At 53.7% G+C, this 21,072-nt stretch overlaps 1 protein-coding gene across 1 annotated transcript; it reads right to left on the minus strand.

Moving 5' to 3' along the window:
• Window positions 1-456: 456 nt before the first annotated feature.
• On the minus strand, window positions 457-10,837 carry TLDC2 (TBC/LysM-associated domain containing 2). Its single transcript, XM_056121529.1, has 6 exons — window positions 10,808-10,837; window positions 10,535-10,696; window positions 9,512-9,664; window positions 4,957-5,052; window positions 2,018-2,091; window positions 457-592 (listed from the first exon to the last, which is right to left on the minus strand). Exons 1-6 carry the CDS (start codon window positions 10,835-10,837, stop codon window positions 457-459), a joined length of 651 nt encoding a protein of 216 aa, XP_055977504.1.
• Window positions 10,838-21,072: the final 10,235 nt, after the last annotated feature.

A 21,072-nucleotide genomic window follows, 5' to 3' on the forward strand; every position in this document is an offset into this window, starting at 1 on the left:
CGGCTTCTGATGGGGCTCCCAGGACCATAGGGGGTGCTGGGGATCCAATCCGGATCACTTGCATGCAAGACGAGCACCCTCTCCGCTTGCTCCGGCCAAAAACCTGAAGCCTTTTCATCTGAATCCAGTGGTTGGCTTTGGGTTGGTATTGTCTGTTCCGTTGCTTTGCTTCTTTGTAGTGAATGTGTGAGTGAGGTCATCGGGTACCATCCTTTCATCGTGGAATTCTAAAAACATTTTCACCACGCAGGCTGCCTGGGTGAGGCTGTGAGAAGGCGGGATCTTTCACTCCTGTCTTGGGTCCGCAGGTGTGGAGGGGTGGGCTGCTGCTGGCTCACAGCCGCCTTTGGCCCGAGGGCACTTGGCCATCTCTGTCCTGGCTGACAGAGCCACCCTGTGGAGGAGCCTGGGAGTGCCTGAACCCCAGTGCCACAGGAAGCTGTCTGCCACGGGACTTCAGCCCAGCACCCACGCCTCCAGCTCGTGGACGCAGAACTGCTCCCGCCCGGCTAGTACCTCATTGTCGAAGGTTGCACAGGGGTGGCTTCCCCCACGGTACAAGTCTCCATCCAGCCACAGCCCAAACTGGCCACTGGAAAGAAGAGAGTTTTGGCATGGCTCCCTCCTGCCTAGGGAATCTTCCCCCCACACACACACCACTGGCCCTTGGCCTTCCCTTAAACTGATGGATCCTGAATGGCTCTGGGTGCCATGTGTTGTTTCTTCCTAGATTGAGAGGCTTTGTGGGGTGGAGGGAGGTGTGTGATGCATGAGAGGCACGAGGCACTTTATATTAGCCAGCCCACCCGCAGCCATAGGAGTTAGAGCTTTTTTAATTAAATGATTTAAAGATTTTGGTCCGAAGAATGAGACAGCCATCACCAGAGTCCCATTTTAGGACTCAAAATTTTTCTTTTTTTTTTTTTATAAAGACGCAGTGCTTAACCAAGAGCCAGTCTCATAGGTGTGGGCTCTGAACCCAGAATATTTCAGAAAGGGCCACATTGCATGTTTTGCATATGGGGGCCTTGGTGAATCCCTGCTATCAGATGGGCCCCCAAGCATTGCCAGGTGTTCTCCAAAAGAAAAAAGAAGAAAAAAACTCAGAAAGCATCCATTCCTTAGGGCTGGAGAAATAGTACAGCAGGTCGGTGTTTGCCTTGCACGTGGCCGACCTGGCTTCCCCCCCCCCCCCGGCATCCCATAGGACCCCCAGTGCTTGCCAGGAGTGATCCAAGAATGCAGAGCCCTGAGCACTGCCGGGTATGGCCCCAAAACAAAATAACTTTTTAAAAAGAATTAATTACGCATTCACTCCAGAGCTAGATTGTAAGGGGTTAAGCATCCCACTCTAATTCTTTCCCTGGCACCACCATGTGCCCTGTGATAGAGCCTAGAGCAAGCTCTGAAGCATCACTGGGTGTGGGGGAGGGCAGGAGGGAGGAAGCGGGGAGGGATGGTTGCAGGCCAGCAAGGCAGCAGTGCTCTGTGCCCAGGCCCCTGGGAATGGGGGACAGCACAGGGCTTGCCGGGTACTAATCAAGCAGTGTCTGCATCTTTTCCCTTAGGGTGAGATCTGTTCTGCCTGAATTTGCAGGCATGAGAGTAACCTATTTTTCCAAACCTACTTCACACTCAACAAACACACACATACACAGACACGGTTCCTGCCTCCAGAGAGATGTTTCCCAGAATATGGGGCTGACGAGTAAAATAAGGCTTGTCCATCTCTTAACTAGAGCTTTATCCAACCATGTAGAATACTGTTACCAAGGTTGTGTAAATCCAGACTAACTGCCCACCAGCGTGAGTGCGGGAGAGGAATCCCTGCCGTCTTTTCCCTTCTGTGTTGGGTTGGCACAGCACTGAGGGGGTGGGCTTGAGTCCTAAGACCATCTGGGGCTTAAAACCCAAAAAGATGGCCTTAAGTACCAGCCTCCTCTTTTTGTCTAGGGCACCCTAGCCCAGGAATTCTAGGCAGAAGCGACCAGAACACAGACCATCCTGAGACACATACCTGCTACTCCCCATCATGAGGGAATCCGAGTCTCCTTTTACAAAGAACGAGTTGTTTCCTGTCCACTTGAAGACCTGGGGAGACAGAGAAAGGCTCTGGTGGACTTGTGTTCTTGCCCTTGCATTCTGGTTCTACACCACTGGGTGGCAGTGTTGTGACGGGGCGGCATCATCCAATCCCCAATTGGGTCCCACAAGTGACTGAAATGACTGAGCTGGCTCTGCGGATTTCACTAACTCTGGTGAGGGCTGTGGTGTTAGAATTATGTACCCGGGAGGGGCTGGAGCAGAAGTACAACGGGTGAGGTGTTTGCCTTACATGCAGCCTACCCAAGTTTGATCTCCCAAGCACCAGCAGGAGTAACCCCTAAGTATCACTGGGCGTAACCCAAAAAAGTTTCACGGGCACACACACACAAAAGGATTAAAATAAATTAGCACATCACCTATAGGCGGTTTGTTAAGAAAAAAAAGAATTATGTGTATGAACCATGCTTAAAAGTATTGTAGGGGCCAGAGTGATAACACAGCAGGTAGGGCGTTTGCCTTGCATGCGACTGACCTGGGTTCGATCCCCAGCATCCCATATGGTCTCCCAAACACCGACAAGAGTAATTCCTGAGCACAGAGCCAGAAGTGTGACGCAAAAAAAAAAAAATACTCAGGAGTAATTCCTGAACATCGCTGAGTGTGACACACAAAAAAAAAAGTATTGTAAACCATAGAACCTCAATTTAAAATAATATATTTTTTTAAATTTTTGTTTTTCACTCCCTCCTCTGTGCCCTCCTGTCTAAATTTGCAAAGCCTCCCTGTTCTAGGAACAGACCAGAACACAGTGAGACTTGATGTGTTCAGTGCTGGGGAGAAGAGGAGGTTGTCCAGTCAGGAATCAGTGATTTAGTCAAACTGTAACTCAGGGTCTGGAGTGATGAGCAAGTAAGGAGGTTAAGGCACCCGCCTTCACTGCCGCCGACCCTGGTTCCAGGCACTAAATATGGCCTACTAAGCACCTCCCGGAGTGACCCCTGAACACAGAGCCAGGGACAGCCTCTAAGCACTGCTAGGTGTGACCCATAATAACAAAGAAAAAGTAATAAAAATCAACTAAATGTTACACTCCCCTGCTTAAGACTCTCCATTGACTTCCAATTGCCACAGGAGCCAAGTGTCTGGCCCTGCTAGAGCCTGCTGGACCCCTGAATGCCCCTCACCGTCTCTCCCCTTAGGCCTGCACTTAGCTATAGTTGCCTTCTTGTTAGAAGAGGGGGGTACACCCGAAGGTGCTTGTGGGGAACCGTGCAGTGCCTGGGATCAAACTCCAGTCTCCCACATACAGAGTGGACGCACCTGTGAGTTTTCTCCTGCCCCTCCCCTGGCCTTTCTGATCCTGCGGCACCCACAGCTCCTTCCTGCCTCCCTGAGAGCCTCAACTGGTCCACTCTTCCATCCAGCTGTCCTCTGGGAGAACTTCCCTGAACTGCCCTACAAGTGGCCCTGTCTCCCAGCCCGTCTCCTCCTCGGCTGCCTCACTAGAGGGAAGTGCTAGGAGAGATCTCGAGTCCCTGCAGTATTCCTGGCACAGGGCACAGACGCTGGTCGAATGAATCAATAATTCAAGAGTCCATTTAAATAATGAAAAGGTTTTTAGAGGGCCACAAAAATGTTGTTTATTATCGCCTGCTTAAATTGGTTGTGAAAAAATGCCATGAGTGGGGGCTGAAGAGATAGCACAGAGAGTAAGGCACTTGCCTTGCACGCAGCCAACTCAGGTTCTGTCCCCAGCGCCTAACAGGGTCCCCTGAGCCTGCCTGAAGGGATTCTTGAACACAGAGCCAGGAGTAAGACCCAAGCACCGCCAAGTGTGACCCAAAAACAAAACAAAAAAACAGATCAGGGGCTGGAGTGATAGTACAGGGGGTAGGGTGTTTGCACGTGGCCAATCCAGGTTCGATCCCTGGGGTCCTGATCCCCAGCATCCCATAGGGTCCCCCAGTACCGCCAGGAGTAATTCCTGAGTGCAGAGCCAGGAGTTACCCCTGAGTGTAGAGCCAGGAATAACTCCTGAGTATCACCAGGTGTGACCCAAAAAGGAAAGGGAAAAAAAAAATTAAACCCTGGAGGCCTGGGGATGTAGCTCTGTGAAAGAGGCATGTGAGATGCCTTGCATTGGATTCCTGACCCTGAATGAACCCAGAGCCCCATTGGGGATGTCCCTAGAACAATTCAAACCAAAACAAAGACAAGCCATGGGCTCCAGAAGAGATGAGATAACATTAACAAGTGACCCAGAGAAAAAAAAACTTCCAGCTCCTACTGTCACCCAGGAACACGACCTTCACACTTGAGGAGTAAGACAAGCATTGCTACAAAAGAAATGAAGATGCTAGACCAGAGCAATAGTATGGGGGTGGTGGGGGTGTGGGGGAGGGCCTTACATACAGATGAAATCCCAAGCGCCACATATGTGCCTCTGAGCCCGCCAGGAGTGGTTCCTGAGCACAGAGCCGGGAGTAAACACTGGGCACCGCTGGTTGTAACCCCAAAACAAAATAATGAAGACGCTCTTTGGTGTGCTGAGTGGAGCAGCGTTCCAGGAACTGCTGGGAAGTCACGAGCACAGGGATGCCAGGTCAAAGGCAGGGAAAAGGAAGGCCCTGAAGGATGCATTTCCCGCCATCTGGCACAGGACAAGAAGCAGGGGCCAGGGGCTAGAGCGATAGCACAGTGGGTAGGACGTTTGCCTTGCACGTGGCCAAACCGGGTTCGATTTCCAGCATCCCATATGGTCCCCCGAGCACCGCCAGGAGTAATTCCTGAGTGCATCATGAGCTAGGAGTAACCCCTGAGCATTGCTGGGTGTGACCCCCCCCCAAAAAAAAGAAGTGGGGACCACTGGCATCCTGGCCATAGACCACAGCCCACTCTGCGCCCTCTCACCTTTAGCTGAGGGGAGAAGGAGAAGAGGAAGTTCTCGCCAGTACCATAGAAGCTTTTGCTGAGTCGAAATCCTGAGGAAGAGAAGGCTCCAAACATCTGAAAAGCAGGAGAGCTCGCTGGTTGAGGCTGGACGAGAGATGGAAGCCCCCCTTCCCAGTCTTGGTAATACCGGTTTCCTCTCAGGGAAACTGTGTCCATGGAGCAGAGCTTGGGGAAAAGGGCCCCCCACCAAGATACTGTTGGAGAATGAGTTCTTACTAGCATTCTTTCATTTTTCTCTTCAGTGAATTTTTCTTTATTTTGTTCTGTTTTGTTTGGGGGCCATGCCTGGCAGTGCTCAGGACTTATTTTTGGCAGGGCTTGAACTTGGCTCAGCTGCATACAAGGCAAGTGCCCTATGTGTGGTACTATCTCCGCAACCCTTTAGTGACTTACTTTAATTTTGTTTTTGGAGTTGGGAATTGAACCCCAGACTTGTATATCAGAGCATGCCCTCCCCGCTAAGTACTTCCCCAAGATAACCTTTCCTAGTGTCAGTGTGTTTCCTTCCAATGCCTGTTTAATGCCAGTGTACATTTTCTAAGTAAGTCCTCACCTGCTGCCTTTAATAATTTCTTGGAAACTGAGTTTAGGCAAAATGACATAGTGAAAATCAATTTTACCATAAGGTAAGTTCGATCACTCCAAGTGGGCTCTAGAGACCATATGTGGTGCTGGTGATCGAACCTGGGTCAGCCGTGTACAGGGCAAACACCCTACCTGCTGTACTACCTTGGACCCCTACCATGAAATTTATTTTATTTTATTTTATATTGAATCACCGTGAGATAGAGCAACCACCAACCTGGAGAGATAACAGGCTTAACAGAGGTTCACACAATTGTCTTGCAAGTGGCTGACCTGAGTTCCATCCCCAGCACGACAAGGACTGTTTCCCCGAGCCGGGCCAGGAATAAGCCCTGAGCACTGTCAGATGTAGCCCAAAAAACCTACATTAGAGATATAAATAAAGATCCAAGAGGCTGGAGCACAGCAGGTAGGGCGTTTGCCTTGCACACAACAGACCCTGGTTCGATTCCCAGCATCCTATATGGTCCCCCAAGCACCGCCAGGAGTAACTCCTGAGTGCAGAGACAGGAGTAACCCCTGTGTATTGCCAAAAAGAAAAAAATCCAAAACACTTCCAACATTAAATAAGTCATGTTCACCTCTTCCAGGTCAGGGTCGCCTGGTTGGAGCCTATCCTGCAAGTTAGGCTACAAGGCCAGCAAGCACAGGTCCCATTGATGGTGGGGCATATTTACCCAGGAGTGACAGCTGAACCACCCACCAGCCTAGCAGGCACATCCCCAGGATGCGGGAAGAGACCACTGTCCCCAGAGAAACCCACCCAGAGCCAGTGTGCGAATTCCACACAGACAGACAGCGGCTCTGCAGCTCATTGATTTCTCTTCCCATTATCACCATAATGAAATGATAGAGAACACATTATTCAGGGACCTGTTGCACAGAACATCAAGAACTGTTTTTGTAAGATGCTTCCCCCTCACTTCACGTAAGATTTCAGGCACACAGGTTGGAAAAAAGTGTGGGGGAGGGCACGGTGAGGGAACCACACTCTGGTGCTCAGGGCTTACTCCTGGCTCAATCCTGACTTACTCAGAGATCAATCCTGACTATTTTCTGAGACTGTTTGTAGTTAAGAGGGTCAAACTGGGGATGGTTGCATGGAAGGTAAGTACCTTTACTGCTGTGTGACCCCCCCCCCAGCCCAGAACAAAAAATTTAGAAATTTAGAGTACAGTACACATATCCTCCACATAGTCTGTAGCACTGTAGCACTGTCCTCCAGTTGTTCATCGATTTGCTCGAGTGGGCCTAGTAACGTCTCCATTGTGAGACTTGTTACTGTGTTTGGCTTATCGAATACGTCATGGGTAGCTTGCCAGGATTTGCCACGAGGGTGAGAAACTCTCGGTTGCTTGCCGGGCTCTCCAAGAGGGGCGGAGGAATCGAACCTGGGTCCCAGGGCCTGCCGCATGCGAGGCAAATGCCCTACCGCTGTGCTATCGCTCCAGCCCACATACTCAACAGCTATAAATGTCTTCACTGTATTTACTATTTTTTCTGTTCTTTTTTTTCTGCTTTTTAGGTCACACCCAGCGATGCACAGGGATTACTCCTGGCTCTGCACTCAGGAATGACTCTTGGCGGTGCTTGGGGGACCCTATGGGATGCTGGGAATCGAACCCGGGTTGGCCACGTGCAAGGCAAACGCCCTACCCGCTGTGCTATCACTCCAGTCCCTTTACTATTTTTTCTGACCTATTTGAAACATGAGAGTATGGTGCTGCCAGCAGGTCAACCTGTACCTGGTGGGGCGAGTTGCATCAGCAGCCTGATGGTGCCTTCAGACTTCCAGATACCCCAAAATTGCCACTGTGCCTTTGGCCAGACCCCAACAACAAGTTTACCAAGAAACTAAACAGCCAAAAGTTAGGTATGTGAGAGACACACCCACAAACCACCTCTGACTCTGCTATATAAGCTCAAAGCCTCCGCCCCTCTCAAAGAGTCTGGCAAGCTACTTAGGATATCCCGCCCGTACAGCAGAGCCTGGAAAGCTACCCGTGACGTATTTGATATGTCAAAAACAGTAACAACAACGTGCTCTTTGTGTTCCTGGAGCGAGCAGACGCCATTGGGCTACACTAGCACACGACAGGGATGAATGGAGACATTACTGGCGCCTGCTTGAGCAATCGATGAGCAACAGGATGACAGTGATACAGTGAGTGATTTGAAAGCAACTATTATCATCCTCCTGGGTCATCCCTAAATAGTTCAGCTCCTAAAAATGGAGGATACGGTGGCCAAAGCAATAATACAGTGAGTAGGGCACTAACCTTGCTAGGGGTTGACCTAGGTGTAGTCTTGGGCATCCCATATGATCCCCGAACCCGCCAGTGTGGCCAAAAAACAAAAAAGAATGGGGGCTGGGGGCCATCAGTGCAGTGGATAGAGTGCTTACCTTGCACCCAGCCAGACCAGGTTCAAGCCCCAGCACCCCATCTGGCTTCCTGAGCACCTTTGGAAATGGGCCCTAAGCCCCGAGCCAGGAGTCAGTCCTGAACACCACTAGGTGTGGTCCCAAAACAAACCAAAGAATGGGGCTCTCTCTTACATAACCACAATTGTATGTCCTCGCTTAAGAAAGTTAGCAGCAGGTCCATGATAGTAGCGAGTATCACTGGTGTGGGTTTGAAGCTGGAACACTGACAGACAACTGAGTTCCTCCTGCTAGTTCTCAGGGGACCATATGTGGTTCCGGAGATGAAAGCTGCTTTGCGTGCGCTCCGAGTCTGTTGAGCTGTCTAAAACTGAACACTTTGAACAGCTAAGATTCTATGGAGTTTTCCAGGGGCTGGGGAGATGGTACAATGGGGACGGCACTTGCCTTGGATGTGGCCAACCTGGGTTCAATCCTCAGCACCCGGGGGCCAGAGTGGTAGCACAGAGGGTAATGGGCTTTGCCCTGCACACAGCCAACCTGGGTTTGATCCCCAGCATCCCATATGGTCACCTGCGAACCGCCAGGAGTAATTCCTGAGTGCAGAGCCAGGAGTAACCCCTGAGCATCGCTGGGTGTGACCCAAAAAGAAAAAAAAAAAAAAGAAACCAAAACAAACAATCCTCAGCACCCATATGGTTCCCCAAGCACCGTGAGGAGTAGTGACCCCTGAGTGCAGTTCAACCCCCGGTATCCTGCATGGTCCCCCAGGCTTCCAGGAGTGATCCGAGTGCAGAGCCAGAAATACACCCTAACCTCCACCGGGTATGGCCACAAAACACATAAACAAGAGTGAGAGAGAGATTCTCGAGTTTTTCTCACCTGTATGCCATTTCTCTGCCTAGAAGGACCATAAATTTGGGGTTTTCTTTTCTTGGTTTTTAAGCCACGCCCAGTGATGCTCAGGGGTTATTCCTGTCTCTTCAGAAATTACTCCTGGCAGTGCTCGGGGGACAATATGGGGTGCTGGGGATCGAACCTGGGTCAGCTGCATGCAAGGCAAACGCCTTATAGTTGTTTTCCCCCATGTGGATAGGTGGGAGGGGGGTTTCTGTTATAAACTCTGCTGATGGCAGAGGCAGGACCACTGGGGGGGGAAGGGGCTGCTGTAGGGAGCAGAATGCCTTCACCCCAGGGGACAGTGCCCTAGTCAGCAGCTGGGCTGCCCCAGAGCAAGCGGCTTCTACCTCACAAGGGGTCTTGAGGAAAGAGCTCCTGGACCAGGGGAGGGGGGGGAGGGGGGCCGGCTCTTCACCAGGGCCCTTGGGCTCTCTCCCAGCTCTAGCATATTCTTTCCATGGAAAAGCAGTTAGAACTAGCCTCCCTTCCCTCTCCACCTGAATCCTCATTGGACAGATGCGCAGCCCTGGTCAAATTCCTCCGTAAACCGCAGGGGTTCCTGCTGGGCTGCATCCCACCATTCTTTCCTCACCGAGGAGATGTTTTCCAGCTCCGAGTCTCGCCCTCCTGGGCAGCCCCACTCACCTGCCCGTCCTCATCCCTCAGTGCCAGCAGCACAGGCCCACTCCGGCCCTCCATCTGCCGGTACAGGTTCCGCAGGCTGAAGCCATCCCTCCACGTGCAGAAGCCCAGGCTCCAGGAATGGCCGGTGACTCGGGGAGGCAGGTGGCAGCAGAGCTGGAACAGGGGGACAGGGCTGTAGGTGTGGTAGGGGGCACCTTCCTCCTGTGCTCCTTCCTCACCTACTCCGCATCCTAAGGGGCATCCGGACCCGGGCCCTGTCAGCAGGGGCTTCACTGCCCTTGCCAATGACCCTTGCAGGGAAAAGATGCTTGTTCCCATATTACAGATGAGGACACTGAGGCTGCGGGGAGTGAAGTAAGCTGCCTAAACCCTACACTGTGTGGTGAGCTGTGGGGGGCAGGAAGAGTCTCGGTAGAGAGCGCAGATCTACTGGGTGGGCTCAATCCTCAGCTGTCCCTCTTTTCCCAAGAAAATTAAGCTCATGTGTGGGCCCAGAGCGATAGCACAGCGGGTAGGGCGTTTGCCTTGCATGCGGCCGACCCAGGTTCGATCCCCAGCATCCCATATGGTTCCCTGAGCACTGCCAGGAGTGTCTTGAGTACAGAGCCAGGAGTAACCCCTGAGCATTGCTGGGTGGGACTCAAAAGGAAAAAAAAAATTAGGCTCATGTGGGTAATAAGTGAGTGAAGAGTAGAACCAGGCCATCCTGGTCCCACAAATAGAAGCTCGACTAGTAAAGATTCCCCCCCCCCAAGACCTTCCACCTCACTCCCTCCCCCACGTGGGCTCAGCTCCTGGGGACTGGCTCTACTTTACAATCTGCTTGTTTCAAGATAAGGAAATCCTTCTAGGTCATCCTCCAGGAAGGGAAAGTGCAGAGAGGAGAGACCTGATTTGCCCGCGGTGGCCCCGTGAGCTCGGGCAGAGCTGAACAGAGCAACCCCACCCGACCCCGCCCCTCCCCCAGGGTTGCTGGAGCCGGCTAGGGGTGACTGAAATGCTGCGCCTTGGGCCGGACCGAACCTGCCTGATCTCAGCCGCCCCCAGAACCTGGCTGGCTTCTGCCAACTGGGGCTCCCAGGGCTCTGCTGGGGACGGGCCAGGCTCAGGCACGGGCTCTGTGTGGGTGTCCTCTTCCTCCTGCTCGTTGTCCTCTGCACACTGCGAGTCTTCCACCTGGCTGGGCTGTGGAGACAGACCCGGAGACACCAGCTTTCGCTTCTCCCACCTGTGACACCCCCACCCTCACCCCCACCGAGCCAGAGGCCACAGCCCCCTCCCTCCCTGGCCTCTTACCAGCCGGGTGTAGCGCCAGCGACTTTTCATTGTCCCTTCGGAGCCCAGGGAAGGCTGAGTGCCCGGCTGGGCCAGGGGAGGGAGCACCCGCGGCCACACCTGGAGATGAGAGGAAACGCCACGCACCCATTGGACTCTGTCGCTGCCCTTTGCTCCCTCGGTCTTGTCCCTCCCAGGCCAGGTTGTCACTGGGTGGGTCTGTGAGGTCAGCCAGTGCTCACTCTGCATTTAAGGACAGGTTTGCAGTGAGGTGGGTCAGACACACCCTCGACACCCCGGCTGCTTGGGAGAATTCCTTGGCCCATGTCTCCCTCCGGCAGCCCAGCTCAGGAGCCTCGGACCTGCAACCGCTGGAGCGCCGGACCCTCTGGTTCTCTGTGAGTCTAGATAGGTCCCTGTACACGCTGGTCCTCGGTTCCCCCGGCCATGGAGTATGTGGGACCAAAACACTGCCGGCCTCTGAAAGCTGAGGGCTGGGATACGGCACTTGTGTTGTACGTGGCAGACCCAAATTCAGTTCCCAGTACCACATACGGTCCTGGTCCCCCAAGTACCACCAGAAGTGATCCCTGAGTGCTACCAAGTGAGGTCTCAAAACCAAAAACTTAAGATAAAACGAAAGTTGGGGGCCAGAGTGCTAGAACAGCGGGTAGGGGATTTGCCTTGCACGCAGGCGACCTGGGTTTGATCCCTGGCATCCCATATGGTCCCCTCTGCACCGCCAGGAGTAATTTCTGAGTGCAGAGCCAGGACACTGCTGGGTTCCCATATTATATATAAAAAAAAAAAAACCCGAAAGTTGGAGCAGGAGCAATAATATAGCGGCTAGGGCACTTGCCGGGTTCGGGGTTCGAGCATATATGGTTCCCCCAGGTCCCACCAGGAATGATGGAGGTGAGTGATCCCTGAACAGAGAGCCAGGAATAAGCCCTGAGCACAATTGCTTGTTGCCTCCCGGGAAAAGAACGCTGATGAATATGCCACAGTTATTTGGGGGAGGTAGGGCCACACCCAGCGGTGCTCAGGGATCTAGTGATGCGAGGACATAAACTCGGGGGCTTCATACATACAAAACTGGTACATAAATCACGGAGCCACACCCGCAATCTTCATAGTTCTTGATAAATTCTTCCAACAAGGCTTTTCAGGTGCTTAAAGCTGACCCATGTCCAGATGTCTCTAAGGAATCGCAAGGTACTTTCTCTTTGTATTTGGGGGGCTTGGGGGAGACACACCATGCAGTGCTCAGGGTACCAGCGATCAAACCTGGGCCTCCCGGGCCAGAGCCATAGTGCAGTGGGTAAGGTGCTTGCTTTGCCTGCAGCCGCCCAACCCAGATTTGATCTCTGGAATCCCACATGGCCCTCTGAGCAACACAAGGAGTGATTCCTGAACACAGAGCAGGAGTAACCCCTGAGTATCAATAGTGTGTCCCTCCCTAAAAAACGGCAAACCCACAAACTTGGGCTCCTATGGTTAAGGATATTCTCAGTCCATTAAGCTATTTCTCCAGCCTGGTGATTCTTTCTTTCTTACTCTCTTTTTTCTTTCTTTTCTTCCTCTTTCCTCCCTCCCTCTTTCTTTTTTCTTTCTCTCTCTCTCCTTTCTTTCTTTCTTTCTTTCTTTCTTTCTTTCTTTCTTTCTCTCTCTCTCTCCTCCCTTCCTATCTTTTCTTTCTTTCTTTCTCTCCTCCCTCCCTATCTTTTCTTTCTCTTTCTTTCTTTCTTCCCCTTCCTTCCTTCCTTCCTTCCTTCCTTCCTTCCTTCCTTCCTTCCTTCGTTCTCTCTCTCTCTTCTCTCTCTATCTCTTTCTCTTTCTCTCTCTCTCTCTCTCTCTCTCTCTCTCTCTCTCTCTCTCTTTCTCTCAATTTCCAACCAGTGCTCAGGGATTCTGGGGGCCACTTCTGGGCCAGACAGCCCAATGTTTGGACCGGCAATTCAGTGTTACTCTGATCAGTCGTGCTGGGCCACCAGGAGCACACCCAGCAGAGCAAGGCAGAGGCCAGAAAGTGACAGGGATCAAACCAGGACCCAGCACATACCCGGCCTGCAACCCTCACTCCTTGGCTGACTCCGTGGCCCCCTCCAGGGTCATTTCTTTCTAACTATCATGTTTCACATCCTCAGGAGTGTGAGATCTGCCTGCAGGAGGCCCAGTCCCATCCCTGACACTCCACAGACCCCTGAGCATTGCCAGAATAACCCCAATCACCAAGCCCCGAGTAGCCCCTGTGCACCAAGTTGGGGGATGACCCAAAAAACCAAAGAGAAAGAAAGAAATCTGACAACCTCAAACGACAAGAAAACTGTCGCTCGCAGCTTCGCAGCAGCAGATGGCAGAGTGGGAAAGAGCAAGGGCTCTGCACGCAGGAATTCAGATTCTGGTTTGCACTCGCTGCTCTGCGACCTTGAGCAAGAGGCGTCACGGCCCTGTGCTCCAGGCTCCTCTTCTGTAAGAACCGCACCTGCCTAAAGCGCTGCAGCATCGGGAATATGGAGAGAACGTGTGGGGAGCCCCCTCCGGCCTTCGTCCAGTCCAGGGAGGGGCCAGCCCCAGGACCTGGTGTCTGGTTGCCCAAAAGATGACAATGCTGGGCCCGGGAGATAATACAGGAGCTACGGCTTGTGCCCGCCAAACACTGCCCCTCCAAATAAAATTCTTCTTTAAAATAAAAGTAGGGGGGCTGGAGCGATAGCACAGTGGGTAGGGCGTTTGCCTTGCACGCGGCCAACCCAGGTTCAATTCCCAGCATTCCATATGGTCTCCTGAGCACCGCCAGGTGTAATTCCTGAGTGCAGAGCCAGGAGTAACCCCTGTACATTGCCAGATATGACCCAGAAAGCAAAAAAAAAAAAGGGGGGGGCTAGAGCAGTAGCACAGTGGGTAGGGTGTTTGCCTTGCACCCAGACGACCCGGGTTTGATTCCCAGCATCCCATATGGTCCCCCGAGCACCACCCGGAGTAATTCCTGAGTGCATGAGCCAGGAGTAACCCCTGTGCATCACCGGGTGTGACCCAAAAGCAATAAATAAATAAATACATAAGTAAATAAATAAATGAAAAGTAGGGGGCAGAGAGAGAGTGCAGGGGTGAAGGCGCGTGCCTGTACAAGGCTGACCCTGCGTGGGATGTGGTCTTCTGAGCCCTGCCAGGAGTGATTCCTGAGCACAGAGCCAGGAGTAAGTCCTGAGCACTGCTGGATGTTGCCCTCAAACAGACAGTAACACCCTCCACCCCTGGTGCTGCCTTTTCCAGAGATCAGCAAGTCATTCCCACTGTCTCCTCCAGTCTCCAGCGACGGAGCTGGTCACTGCCAAGGGTGACACGCAGAGGGGAAAGGAGCAGGAGCCTGTGGAAATGTACTCACCCTGCTGCGTTCTGTCCTGCCTGAGGACACAGGTTCGATGACTCCCCCTCCTGGCCTCCGCAGAGGGCCCCTCCAGAGCCACCCTGCTCACCTGGTGGTCTGGAGGCCGCTGCTTTAGCTCTGTGCCCTGCCACCCTGCGGTGCGGGCACCTCTGCCCCAAGGGGCTCTGGACCCTCCCCCTGCCTCTTATGCCGGCCCTGAGGGTGGCAGGCCCTGGCCCCGTGCCCAATCTGGTTCCAGCTGGGTAGGCCTGGCAGGGGGTGTAGTCATCATCAGAAACTCAAACCCCACAAACACACACAAACAAGACCTTGTCACGGCTCTGCCCCCTGGCTCTGCTCTGTCGCCATCACCGATGAGCTGGTCTGACCATGATCCTCCACCCCTCCACCCTCTGAGGCCTGGCTCCCTCCCCTCAGGCGTGCAAAGGCTACAGGGAGTAATTCTGGGGGTTCCCAGCCATCAGCCCGTGCCACAGGAGGGAGGCTCAGGGCAGGGAGGCGTGGAGGACAGTCCTGCTCCCCTTTCTTGATGGAGTGCCGAGTCTTTCCTTGGGGGACCTGTCACGCCGTGAGGCTCCATCCCAGCCCCGGGGAGGGCGTCTTCTGTTGTCACTGAATCTGAACAGCTGTTGGAAGGGCCGTCAGCGACCCCAGGGAGAGCTCCCCCAGAAGATATGCCCACCGAAGCAGTCTCTGTGAGCGGGGTGGGCATCCACTGTCTCGTTCCCTCTTCACATGGCGTCAGAGACCCCTCCCGCGGGTGTGCTCCGTCCCTTTGCAGAGCTGTCACGGACCTGTTGTTGTGGGCAAAACAGGTGAGCACAGGGCCCTGTTATCACCTGAAACACGGCTGTTGCAGTGTATGTGGCGACTGTAAACGCTCAGGGCCACCCTGCGCAGTGCCAAGTGGAGCAGAAAGGAACGATCCCACACGCCCTGCCCCACTGCAACACAAATGTTGTTTTAGGCCAGAGAGACAGTGGGGCTGGCACAGGCAGGGGCATGCAGTGTGGGGATCAAACCAGGACTCGGGGGCTCCACGGCCTGGCCTGTGCCCCTCTGCCGCAAGTGACTCCCTGACCACCCAGGGTAAGTGCTCCCTAACCACCAGGCCTTCCAGCCTCAGCAGGAGAGTTGGCCCCGCCTGCCAGAGGCCCGGGTCATCCCTGCCTAGAAGTCCTGGGCTTCCACATAGCTGGGCTCCCCGGGTTGGGTCATGGGAGAGGGTGCTGGGCAGAGCTGTGAGCTGTGGGGCCTTTGATGACCTACAGACTCAAACCTACAGCAGACATTGATTTCTTCTCCCCATTCTTTGTCCTCCGGAGTGGAAACGTGAGGTGAGAGTGGGACCTGGCAGGAATAATGACCCCCCTGTAAGAGTCCTAAAAGCCTTTCACTTTGGCTCCAGGGACGTTGTACACAAGGGAGACTCAGGCACCCCGGCCAGCATGTTCCCTCTGCATTGCATGGTGGGCACCCCCAAAAACACAACAGGATGAAAGCATCCACAATGGGATTTGAGGTGCCCCCGTGCCTGGCACCTCAGATCTCCATTCCTCAGCACCACACCACACCCGGCCTCCTCAGAACCGCCAAGGCAGTGCCGGGAAGCAACTTCAGTATCCAGTGAGGAGGGAAAATGCTGATAGAACAGCCTCTCCATGGAGGACTTCTAAGTTTAACTGAGTTTGCAGAGCCAGAGCGATGACGAGGCACTGGCCTTGCACATGACCAATCTGGGTTTGATCTCTGACACCCTATATGGTACCCCAGGCTCACCACGAGTGATCTCTGAGCACAAAGCCAGTAAGCCCTGAACACCACTAAGTGTGGTCCCCAAACCTAATAATCCTGTCCTGTCCTGTCCTCCCATTGTTCATCGATTTGCTCAAGCGGGCCCAGTAACGTCTCCATTGGAGACTTTGTTGTTACTGTGCTTGGCATATCAAATACATCACCGGTAGCTTGCCAGTGGGGGCGAGATACTCTTGGTAGCTTGCCGGGCTCTCTGAGAGGGGCGGAGGAATCGAACTCGGGTCGGCCATGTTGGCTGCGTGCGAGGCAAATGCCCTACCGCTGTGCAGTCGCTCCAGCCTAAACCTAATAATAATAAGATGAATACATATTGTTTATAAAGGAAGTTTATAAATATAGGCTGGAGATGTAGTAAGGGGTAAAGGCATGTGCTTGCATGCAGACAACTGCAGTTGGATCTCTGACACCAAGTGTGATCACCCAGGCATCACCAGGGGTCACTCGTAAACACAGAGCCAGAAGTAAGCCCTAGGCACTGCAGGGTCGCCCACCCCACCTCCCCAAAATGCTTGCTTGGCATTTGGCTGATCCCAGGTTGAACTTCGGCACTACAGATGGTCCCCCGAGCCCGCCGGAAGTGATACCTGGATGCAGAGCCAGGAGTAAACCCCAAGCACCACCAGCGTGCCCCCTGCCAAAAAGGGGAGGACATAGGGTGCTGGGGGCATGACTTAGTGGTAGAGTTTTGGAGGTGTAAGGCTGAGAGTTCATTCTCTGTCGTCACCCCACATCTTCAAGTTGCCATTATGGCATTGCTTGGCTACATGGCACTTAGGTGCAAACACCATACACCACCCCCTATCCCACACAACCATGCACTGAAACTAAAGATGTGCCATCCCCATGGCCATGAGTACGACCCCCCAGTGAGCACTGTCTTGAGAACCGCAGGGTGCACTTCCACCGAAATGTGCAAGTGTGGCTGGGACCCCCATTACTTTACCAATAGGAAAAGGAAGGGAAGAAGTGGGGGATGGGGCAGCCCCACTGGGAGCTGTCTTGGTATCTACTGTCCATACTAGCTCTGCCTGGTCTTCCTCCCACCACCCACCTTCCAGCTCCACTGACCATCTCACCCCTTGAATATCCACACTTTGTTCCTTCTTCAGGGCCCTTGCCCTTGCTCTTCCCTCTGCTTGGAATTCTCTGACTCCGGCTCAGAGAAGTTTCTGTGATTTTGTTAAAAGCAGATCCCCTACCAGCTGGTACCCCTAACAACTTCTTCCTCAGCTAGTGTTTGGCTTCTTTTGTCATTTGCATTAAAAAAAAAAAAGTTAAAATAATCACCTCTGTGAAGTCTTTTAGTATTTAATCTCTAAAGTTTCCATCCTCCTGGAGCTGGAGAGACAGCACAGTGGGAAGGGCATTTGCCTTGCACGTGGCTGGCCCAGCCGCCCGAGTTCAATTCTCAGTATCCCATATGATCCCCTGAGTATGGCCAGGAGTAACTCCTGAGTGCAGAGCCAGGAGTAACCCCTGTGCATCGCAGGGTGTGACCCAAAAAGCAAAAAAAATAAAAAATAAAAAACAAAGTTTCCATCCTGTTGGTCAATTCAAGAGCTTGAATGCGGAGGGACTGAAGCAACATAGGGTGCTTGCCTTGCAAGTAACCGCCCCAGGTTTGATCCTCAGTCCTCCAAATGGTCCTCTGAGCACCACCAGGAGTGATCCCTGAGCCAAGAGCCAGGACTAAGCCCTGAACACAGCCAGGTGTGGTCCAAAATCAAACCAAAAGGAAAAAAAGAAAGAGCTTGAACTGGATGATCAGCATTTATATTTCTTCCCTCTGAGTTTTACAATCATTGAATGCTTCCAAATTCTTTTTTTTTTTTATTTTATTGAATCACCGTGAGGTAGTTACAAGCTTTCATGTTTGGGTTACAATCACCCAATGATCAAACACCTATCCCTCCACCAGTGCACATTCCCCACCACCAATATCCCCGATATACCCCCCCTTTCCCACCCTCCGTCTGCCTCCATGGCAGATATGATTCTCCATAATCTCTCTCTACTTTTGGGCATTATGGTTTGCAATGCAGATACTGAGAGGTCATCATGTTTGGTCCTTTATCTACTTTCTGTACACACTCCCATCCCGATCGATTCCTCCAGCCATCTTCCTTCCAAATTCTGAAGCAGAGCTTCACACCATATCACCGGGTGCTGGACTGGACCTTACACAATAGCACCACAGCTTCTGGAATTGGGGCGATGGAGTGTCCCGTTTCAAATTTGTCCCAATCCTGTAACTCATTCCCAAGCTTTGGAACCTGGGCGGGCATTCTGTTTAGCCACTACTGGGTAAAAAACCACCCCCAAAGTTTAGTGGCTTCAAACAATATCTATTTTTTCAGTGGAACAGGGTCCGTGGGACAGGTCTTTCTATTCGATTTGCATCTGCAGCTGAATCTCCTGAAGGCTCACTCTCTCAGGAGTGAGGCTGTTGTGGGTACCCGCACCGGAGGTGCTGTGGGACGCACCATCACATGGTCTGTCTGTGATGCCCACACTTCCTCCCAGCTCGGTGGCTCTGGGTGAGGGAAGCGGAGCTGGGCAGAGCTGTAGGGCCTTTTGTGAGCTATAGTGAAGTCACGTGGTCACGCCGTTTGTGACAGCTGCAAAACTCGACTTAGGTTCAAGGGGAGAAAATAGCGACCCTGACATTCAGTGCAGAGAGGGTCTGGGCCACACCAGGCTGAGAATGACAGAAATCCAGAGATTGCTTTCCAAAACCCAGTCAGCCACAAGGAGGGATGCTGCTAACCTTTGTGGATCCTTGTCCTCCGCCAAGTGCCAAGCAGAGACTGTGACAGTGAGTGTCTGGGACAGGAAGTCACAGCCTCACTGGCAGCTGGTGCTCTTCCTGCCTATGAGTAACCCAGCAGACGTCCTTCTTAGAGAGAAAAAAAATTTTTTTTGGGGGGGGGCCACATTACACCCGGTGATGCTCAGGAGTTACTCCTGGCTCTGCACTTAGAGATCACTCCTGGCCATGCTCAGGGGACCATATGGGATGCGAGGGATTGAACCCAGGACAACTGTGTGTAAGACAAGTGTCCTACACACTATACAATTTCTCTGGCCCTAGAGATAAATATTTGGGCTGGAATGATAGTGCAGCGGGTAGGGCGCTGGCCTTGCATGCAGCTGACCTGGGTTCAGTCCCTTTCTAGGTTCAATCCCCTGTATAGCGTATGGTCCCCCAATCTCTGCCAAGAGTAATCCTTGAGCACAGAGTCAGGAGTCACACCCTGAGCACCACCGGGTATGGCTCAAACAAACAAGGAAAATTTAATCAACTTTAAAATATGTATTGTTGGGTTGGGCATTTACCTTGCACACAGCCGACCCAGGTTTGATCCCCAGTGTTCCCCCAAGTCTGCCAGGAGTGATCCCTGAGAGCAGAGCCAGGGGTGAGCCCTGAGCACTGCTAAAACAAACTATGTATTATTTTGTTTTGGAACCACATCCTCTGAATGGTGACTTTCAGAGGTTACTCCTAGCACCAAGCTCATCCCTGGAGGTGCTGGGCAGCTATGTGGTGTTGGGGATAGATCCGAGGTCACTGGCATGGAAAGCAGGTGGTCTGAACCTTTGCTCTAACTCCCTGGACCCAATTTATTATGTTTTTGCATTTTAATAATATGCATTTTATGTATTCCTGAGTGAGGAGCACAGCCAGTGGTCCACATCCCAGTGGGAGCTGTGTCAAGCCACGCCACGCCCACCTTGCTGGCTAGAATTTGTGGCCAGAGGTGAGGTGAAGGGAGCTGCCTTTGCATGCAGCCAGCCTGGGTCTCATCTCCAGGCATGGCATGTGCTCCCCAACCCCGCCAGGGGTCATGCCTGTGCACAGAGTCAGGAGTAGCCCCTGAGCACCACTGCATGGAGCCCTATTCCCCCCCCACACACACACATTGTGCAGCTTTTTTTTTTTTTGCTTTTTGGGTAACATCCAGCGATGCTCAGGGGTTACTCCTGGCTCTGCACTCATGAATTATTCCTGGAGGTGCTCCGGGGACCACCAGGAGATGGGATGGGATGCTGGGAATCGAACCCGAGTCGGCCTCGTGCAAGGCAAACGTCCCTCAAATGCAGCGCTGTGTGGCTCAGTGCCCTACAGCTGCCTGGGGTCGCGGGCCGGGAGAGGGTGGGAACCTCTCCCCCCTACACACACACATATATATAGGGTTTGCTGAGAACCTGAAGTGGAGGTTCCTTTGCTGGCTGGGAGAGTCTGGGGGGACACTCAGAGGCGGGAGGAGACTCCCAGTCTCAAACGCACTCAGAGGAGGAAGACCACGTGTCTGGAGGGCAACCACTGCAAGTGGGAGGGGAGCGCCAGGGACACGGTGCCGGCTGGGTGACACGGGCTGGAGGAAGCAAAGAAAGGAGACCGGGGGAAGAAAGAAGGAGAAAAACGGGCACGAGGAGAGAAAGAAAGACCTGGAACAGGAGCGGGCCAAAGGGAAGGGGAGGGGAGAGAGAGGAGGGGACGGAGAGCGGGCTGGAAGGAGAGGGCGCCCGGGCGGGCTCAGCACAGCCCCGCGCCCCCTCCCTGGGGCAGCAAGAGGTGCCACCCGGAGGGGGTGTGGCCGTGGAGGACCCCCGGCTCTGCCCGGCTCTGGCTCGGCGTCTGCGAGCAGCCGCGCGGAGGGGGCGGAGGGAGGGGCGGGGAAGGTGTGACAGACACTCGAGGAATCAAGCACGAGTGTTCGCCGCTCGGGGCAGCGCGCCGAGGAGACGCCGGGGCGCACCGGGACGGCGGGCGCGCGGGTGCAGCGGGGGCCGGCGGGCGCGCCGCGAGCATCGCCGGACCGACTTCGGCTGGGGTCGCCTCCCGGGCCGAAACTCGGGGGGCGGGGGCCGGGGCGAGGCGGGCGTGTGCGCCTGGGGTGCGGGGGCCCGCGGGCCGCCGAGGCCAGGCCGCCAGAGCCGGGCACGCCCCCCTTCCCTTCCCGGGGGGTGCGGGGCGGGGGCGGCCGCGGCGGGCGGCGGAGGCCCGGGAGGGTCCGGGGGGGCGGGGGCGGGGGGCGGCGACCCGACGGCGCGTCCGTGCGCCCGGCGCTCCCGGTCC

The sequence above is a fragment of the Sorex fumeus genome, unplaced genomic scaffold, assembly GCF_029834395.1.
Source record: "Sorex fumeus unplaced genomic scaffold, SorFum_2.1 ptg000044l, whole genome shotgun sequence".
Lineage (NCBI taxonomy): Eukaryota > Metazoa > Chordata > Mammalia > Eulipotyphla > Soricidae > Sorex > Sorex fumeus.

Coding starts and splice junctions, on each gene's coding strand:
- TLDC2 (XM_056121529.1), bottom strand. CDS start 10,837: ATGAAAAGTCGCTGGCGCTACACCCGGCTG. Junction 10,697..10,807: donor GCTGGCGCTACACCCGGCTG/GTAAGAGGCCAG, acceptor CTGTCTCCACAG/CCCAGCCAGGTGGAAGACTC. Junction 2,092..4,956: donor CCTTCTCCCCTCAGCTAAAG/GTGAGAGGGCGC, acceptor CTGTCTCCCCAG/GTCTTCAAGTGGACAGGAAA.